This window comes from Hoplias malabaricus, chromosome 6 (genome assembly GCF_029633855.1).
Source record: "Hoplias malabaricus isolate fHopMal1 chromosome 6, fHopMal1.hap1, whole genome shotgun sequence".
NCBI lineage: Eukaryota > Metazoa > Chordata > Actinopteri > Characiformes > Erythrinidae > Hoplias > Hoplias malabaricus.
This window is the reverse complement of record NC_089805.1, coordinates 48,373,159-48,381,153: the sequence shown is the minus strand read 5'-3', so window position 1 is coordinate 48,381,153 and position 7,995 is coordinate 48,373,159. Positions and strand designations below refer to the sequence as shown.

General features: G+C 38.8%; 1 protein-coding gene across 1 annotated transcript in view; it reads right to left on the bottom strand.

Moving 5' to 3' along the window:
* LOC136699535 (uncharacterized) overlaps nt 1-7,995 on the bottom strand; it is a 43,255-nt gene continuing 35,260 nt past the window's right edge. The window contains exons 11-13 of the mRNA XM_066674314.1: nt 7,745-7,906; nt 3,867-3,913; nt 1-1,286 (exon numbers count right to left, since the gene is read on the bottom strand). Of these exons, the coding sequence (XP_066530411.1) occupies nt 730-1,286; nt 3,867-3,913; nt 7,745-7,906 (766 nt within the window). The 3' untranslated portion in view covers nt 1-729. The remainder of the gene's footprint in view (nt 1,287-3,866; nt 3,914-7,744; nt 7,907-7,995) is intronic.

Below are 7,995 nucleotides of genomic sequence, written 5' to 3'. Positions count from 1 at the left end.
ATATCAAAACAGTCAAACAAAGTACGGAAGTATAAATATAAACAAACAGATAAAAGTCCTACAAAATTAAACAAATGGATAAAAGACCTACTTATGGCGAGACAAAAATAAAATACAATAAATAAAATTAACTCTAAATAGAAGACTGAAACTTGGTCTTAAAACGGACTCAAATGCCTGAGAAAAAAAATATATATAAAAATTTAACTTGTATTATGAGTGATTCTCTTTTAAAAGTTGGAAGACTGTTCTGGGGTCCTGGGGCAGCTACAGAAAAGGCCCAGTCCCCTTTAAACCTCAACCGAGAGGGACAACACAGTTTATAAGACTGCTGTTCATCATGGACAATATACTTGGACTTACAGTAACACGACCTTAAAAAACAGCATGAATGATGCATCCAAACAACAAGTGTTTCACTTTGTATGCAGAAATAATTCAGTCAGGTCCAACAATGACACAGGCTCAAACTGACTTAAGAGAGTAGAATGTGTAGATCAGATGGAATTGTCACGGTCCAAAGAAAAGGTATGTGTCAGTATACTATCAATTCTGGAGGCGAAGAACCTTAAGAAAATGCTCACACAGTTCAAAAGTAAGAGCAAAATGAAAAAGAAAGAGGAGAATCACTATGTACTCACACAGGCGCACACACACACACACACACACACACACACACACACACACTCACACACACACACACACACACACACACAGAGTGATCAGTGTTTATTCTACCTCACACACTCGCACTGATGACCCACCCAAATTATAATAATAACCAACCCAGAACCCAGCGTAGAGCGGCTCAGTGAATGTGGTGGTGAGTGTGTGTAAGTGTGTGAGTGTGTGTGTGTTGGTGGGGATGGTGTAGAAGGACAGAGTCCCCCTTTTCCAGTCCAGATACACCCCCACTCTCTTAGAGGGAGAGAGAGGGGCAGGGATCGGAGTTCTCTGTTTATTGTGGAGGAGATAGAACTTGTTCTCATCACAGTCCAGACTCCAGGAGTTTTTATTGCGTCCAAACTGGCACTCGTCTCCATTTCCTTTCCTTTCGATTCCTTCGTACGACACTGAGATAAAAACCTCCTTCCCACTCCACTCCACCTCCCAGTAACAGTGTTCAGGTAAACTATCCACACTCAGAACCTGATCGTAATAATCAAACCTGTCCGGATGATCTAGATACGACTGATTCCTCCCCACACGCTCCACCTTCCTGTTTTCCTCCGACAGAGAGAGAGCAGTGTTCGCTGTGTTTGGATCCAGAGTGACATCACACACATCTACACACACAATAAACACACATTAGAGAACACACCATCACACACACACATCTACACACACAATAAACACACATTAGAGAAATCACCATCACACACACACATCTACACACACAATAAACACACATTAGAGAACACACCATCACACACACACACACACACTACACCCACAATAAACACACATTAGAGAACACACCATCACACACACGTCTACACACACAATAAACACAAATTAGAGAACACACCATCACACACACATCTACACACACAATAACCACACATTAGACAACACACCATCACACACACACACACACACACTACACCCACAATAAACACACATTAGAGAACACACACACACACACATCTACACACACAATAACCACACATTAGAAAACACACCATCACACACACACACACACACACTACAACCACAATAAACACACATTAGAGAACACACACACATCTACACACACAATAAACCCACATTAGAGAACACACCATCACACACACATCTACACACACAATAACCACACATTAGAGAACACACCATCACACACACATCTACACACACAATAAACACACATTAGAGAACACACCATCACACACACATCTACACACACAATAACCACACATTAGAGAACACACACACATCTACACACACAATAAACACACAGTAGAGAACACACACACATCTACACACACAATAAACACACATTAGAGAACACACACACATCTACACACACAATAAACACACATTAGAGAACACACCATCACACACACATCTACACACACAATAACCACACATTAGAGAACACACCATCACACACACATCTACACACACAATAAACACACATTAGAGAACACACCATCACACACACATATACACCCACAATAAACACACATTAGAGAACACACCATCACACACACACACACACACACTACACCCACAATAAACACACATTAGAGAACACACCATCACACACACACACACACACTACACCCACAATAAACACACATTAGAGAACACACCATCACACACACACACACACACACACACACACACACATCTACACCCACAATAAACACACATTAGAGAACACACCATCACACACACACACATCTACACCCACAATAAACACACATTAGAGAACACACCATCACACGCACACACACATCTACACCCGCAATAAACACACATTAGAGAATACACCATCACACACACACACACACACATCTACACCCACAATAAACACACATTAGAGAACACACCATCACACACACACACATCTACACCCACAATAAACACACATTAGAGAACACACCATCACACACACATCTACACACACAATAAACACACATTAGAGAACACACCATCACACACACACACATCTACACCCACAATAAACACACATTAGAGAACACACCATCACACACACATCTACACACACAATAAACACACATTAGAGAACACACCATCACACACACACACATCTACACCCACAATAAACACACATTAGAGAACACACCATCACACACACACACATCTACACCCACAATAAACACACATTAGAGAATACACCATCACACACACACACACACACATCTACACACACAATAACCACACATTAGAGAACACACCATCAGACACACATCTACACACACAATAACTTTCCCAACCACTAGAACCAGAGGCTGAAAATGTATTGTCATTCACAAATAGAAGGACTCAATTGTTTCATATAGTTTCATCAGTGAGTGGTAGTGAGAACAATAAAACTCAGGGTGATGGGACAACACTGTCTGTCATGGATGTCTGTGAAAAAACCTAGTCTATGAACTGTAAAAAAAATAAAAAATAAAATAAATTAAATTAAAAATAAATAACTTCAGACGTTGCTGAAAATGTATTTGCTTGTTATTTGCAGAAGAAATTTAAGTTTTGCGTTTTCTGCATTTGTAGAAAACGTAGACTAAGGGTTCTAAAAACATAATTCATAAGCGCTATTAATTAGTTTTGGGAAATAGTATTTAATGTAATGTTAAAGAGGAGGAAATGTGTATTCTGGTGAATGTACATGGTTATGAGATCTTGTTTATGTTCTAAGCATCAGTAGGGGGCACTGCAGCTACAAAGTAGATGACAATGAACAGTAAGAGAAGCGAAAGAAGAAAGAAGGTTAGTCGGGAAGCTTGTGTAGAAGGCGAAGCAACATTGTGCTAAATTCAAAATAAAAAGTAACCTAAAAATATGTTTTGTCAGCTTATCACACCAACAGATAGAGAACAGAAAGAAAAAGAGGAGGATAATGTGAGGGAGCAAGAGAAACAGAGAGAGGGAGTCTGAAACGCGTGTATTTCCAGGACTGTGTGGTAGCATCATGCTAACCCTGCGGCTAGCAGCTGCTATAATTGACTGAGGGTACCAGGCTCCAAATAATACTAACCCTGCTGGTAGAGGCTGCTAATATTAACAGAGGGAACACATCTCCTATTAGCAGCCTACGAACATTGCTAATACAGAGGATACATTTCCCAGTTAGCAACAGAGAGACAGACACACACATGTTGAGAGAAGACACTTACATTTCCTCAAACTGGGTTTGAGCCACTTCTCCCCTGAATTCTCTATCCTGAAACACACACACACAGGACAGAGTGTGATGATACAGAAGTAATAAAGAATAAACAGATCCGAGTCCTGTGATGGACTGATGTCCTGAAGAAAACTTGTGGGGTGACCTCAAAGATGCAGTTTCTGAGGCAAAACTAAGAAATGCAAATGAATTGTGGGATGTAATCAAAGCATCCTAGGCTGGAATACCAGGTGACAGGTGCCAGAAGTCAGATGTGAAGCAGTTCTAAAAAACTGGTTATTCAACTAAATATTAGGTTAGTGATTCACAGGAATGCTAAATCCTAAAAAAAGAGTACATATTTTGAGTTAGTAAAGACAAATGCTGATACTGCTATCTTTTTCAACAGCCCAATGTTTTTGGTATTTTCTGTACAAGAGTTAAAAATTATATGCATTTCTCTTCATGTTTTGATTTGGAAAACAGTATGCAATGTTCCCAATGCATGTAAATAAAAACTACTATTAAGATTTTGTGCTTAACTAATGTTTTTAAACACACTGCTATTATTTTGAACACAACTGTATATGTAAACATCAAATATATATATATATATACATACAGTGGAACCTCTACTTACGAATGCCTATACTAATGAACTTTCCAAGATAAAAACCAGGCATTTGAATATGTTTTGCTCCACCAACATATCATGACTCTAGAAACGAACCTGAGCCTCCGCCGAGCCGGCGGCTGCAAATGGCCACTGACCCCAATAGACGAGTCTCCCAGCGCCCAGACTTGAGTCATTGACCCATTTTCTCTCATTCTCTCAACCCTCGAGCTTTTAAGATTAGCAAATTGTAATTTTAGCAATTTAGCATTAGTGTAAATAGCAGACATCGAAATTTGTGCTAATTAAGCCGTATCTACGCTTCGTCTCCCCACATTCACCGCCTACTCTCCGTTATTCCACCCCCCCCCCCCACCTCCCGTCATACAGCCAGTGCCTGTGTTACTCCTCCAGCCAGTCGTCATGTCTTCAAGGTAGCGATGTGTAACCACTTACAACTTTATTTCTTTTTTATTACTGTTACCACTGTATTTCTCTTTTATTTTTAGTAACGCTACATGTATTTTTTTACTAATTTGAGAGTGTTGTAAACATATATCAGTGCAAAAGGGTGACTTTCGGGGTGGGGGCTGGAACACATTAATTGCTTTTCCATTATTTTAAATGGGTAAAATTGACTCGAGAAATTAACTTTTCTACTTACGAACCGGGTCACGGAACGGATCAAGTTCGTAAGTAGAGGTTCCACTGTACACACAATATGTAGGTTTCAGTTTTTACGGCAATTGACCTGTTGAAAAAAAAAAAGACATTAGAAACCATTAGGGATTTCTTATGGTTATTGATGGATTCCCGTTGGTCTGTAATGGAAGTCTAATGTATGTATAGTACATAATGGATCCTGTTTTGTAACCTGTTTTGATTCTATTGGTTTCTACTTGTGTATTATGGCATTGTCTGTATATATAAATAATGCCACTGGTTTGACTACTCAGAGTGACTTCACTCTGTCTATTATTCCTAACTTTCTAATTATATAGTGGACACCTCTAATACTGCTGTTATTCCTGTTATTCCACTTTTTCTTGTATAACAGAAAACACTGACTTTAAATTTTCTATCCACACATATGCATTCGTATGGTACTATTGTACCAGAAAGTCTAGCACACGCAAAATGCTGAAAAAGGGCATGGCAGAATAAGGTGGAAGAATCAGCCACATACATTGCAGGGTCAGAATTAACTGTGGCCTAATTACATTTGGTCAACCTGTACTAACCAGTATAGTGTATTCACAAAATACACAATGCAACCTCTGAATCTGAGCAAATCATTACAACTGGAATCAGGTTAAACATTTATAAATTGTCTCTAAATAATTCAAAGAGAAACACTGTCTTCATGAACAGACACAAAGTGGAATTGCTAAAGAACTTGGATATATAATATTTAAAGGATTCTCTCTATCTCTATGACTTTCTGAGGCAAAAAAGGAGGGGCACATCTCTCACCTGTAGCTCACACCCAGTCCTGTAAGAGGTGCCAAAGAGCCTTTCTACACATATACTTATGATGTACTGTAGTTTAGTGAGATTTTTTTAAATGGATAAATAAATGTATAAATTGTATAAATTATTAGTTAGATTTTTTATTATTATTATATAAATTATTATATTATTAATGTAATTAATTGTATATAATTAATAAATAATTATAATATATTAATTATTATATTAATTATTATATTATTATTATTATAGATTGGCTAAATTTCGTCCCTACTGGTCAAAATGTTAAAGGGACCTTTATTAGACTTTTAGCTAATATTTGGTCATTCATTCATTCATTCATTCATTCACTCTTTCATTATCTGTAACCACTTATCCAGTTCAGGGTCATGGAGGGTCCAGAGCCTACCTCTCTCAGATAATGGCTTAAATCATTTTTACATCATTATATTCTCTGTTTACAGTTTTCACAGCTTTGTTGGAAATGATCGTAATCAAAGACATTTCTTTAGTGGAGGTGAAAAAGTCAGCTTGGTGTTTATCACTGGACGAAGAGAAAGCTCTGAATGGGGCTGATCTGGATTTAGACCATATAATACCCACTCATTGTCCAAGACTGGTTCCCCTCTCTGAACGCCTGGGTGGAGCTCTTGGATGGGTGGGGTTACTGTTCACACTAACTGTGTTTCTTTTTGACTGTAAAAACACACACTCTCAGAGAATTAAATGCATTCTGGGTAATTTTTGTGCAACAGCTAAAACTAGATTTGGAAATGTTTCAGGCTGGATGGGGTTAACCAGTGTAAAACAGACATGACCATGTGGAGACTTAAGAAAACATAATCAAAACATTAGTTGAGCAAATGACAAAACTGAGAGAACTAGCAATAATGAGCAGAGAAGGAAGAGGATTCATTTAAAACAGGTTCTGTGTGTCTTAAAAAATGCATCTTCTTCACACTGTGTGTAATGTGTGTGACCTGAGTGTGTGTGCTGTTGTCATACTTTTGCCCTGTCTAGAATGTTCCTGCTCTCTGTTTGTCATGTGCTAGGAGCACATGGCTCTGTTATTGTTTTGTTCTTGTCTCCCTCCTTAGCTCCACCCTCTCATTATGCCCAATTTGTGGTCCTGCCCCCTCAGTATCTGTCCCAGGCGTTCCTTGCTGTGGGGTGTATTTAAGTTCCCTTGTTTCACTGTTTGGTTGTTGGACATGTTCCCCTTTGCGTGCTTGTTTGGTCTGTCTGCTTCTTTCTTTTGCCTCAAGTCTGTCAGTTCCTGTTTGTACCTTTGTTCTATCATTATACATGTCAGTATCTATCTGAGTTGTTTCTACTGTTTGGATTGTTGGTGCTCTAGTCTGTCTGTTTGTATCTCTCCCTAGCCTGTTAGTAGCCTCTCTCTCTCTCTCTAGTCAGTTGGTATCTTCTCTAACTATCTGGTCTGTCTTGTATCTGATCTGTCTTGTATCACTCTTTATTTTCTTTTGTTAAAATAAATTTTTTTATTGCATTTGTGTCTGCCTCATTCAGTCTGCCTGGTTTTGGCAGCTGTGTGTGTGTGAGAAGTTTGAGCTGTATGTGGCTCATTATCATTTAGGAACAGATGCTAATACCAGCCAAACTGAACAGGGTGGTTTTTAGAGACCAAAGCAAGTCACAAACATCTCATTATTTTTCTTATTTCACTAACAACTTTGTTCCACTGCGGGGTTGGGGAAGAATATATCACCTTTAACCTGTCCATACTGTAATTAACCTGATGTTTAAAGGGTTTTTAATGGCAAAGTCTCTCTCTCTCCCCATACCTGAGTGGGTGTAGACTGCAGAGTCGAGCAGAGAAAAGTTTCTCTCCAGAATCTCCAGGGTGATTGTTGGTCAGATCCAGTACTTGCAAGTGGGAGGGGTTCGATTTCACAGCTGAAGCCAGAGAAGAACAGCCTATCTCTGTTATTAAACAACCAGATAATCTGCAGAAAGCATAGGGAAATGGAGACATGAAAGAAGTGAAAGATGATGCATATACCACCTTACAGCAGAAACATTTATTTGTTCATTG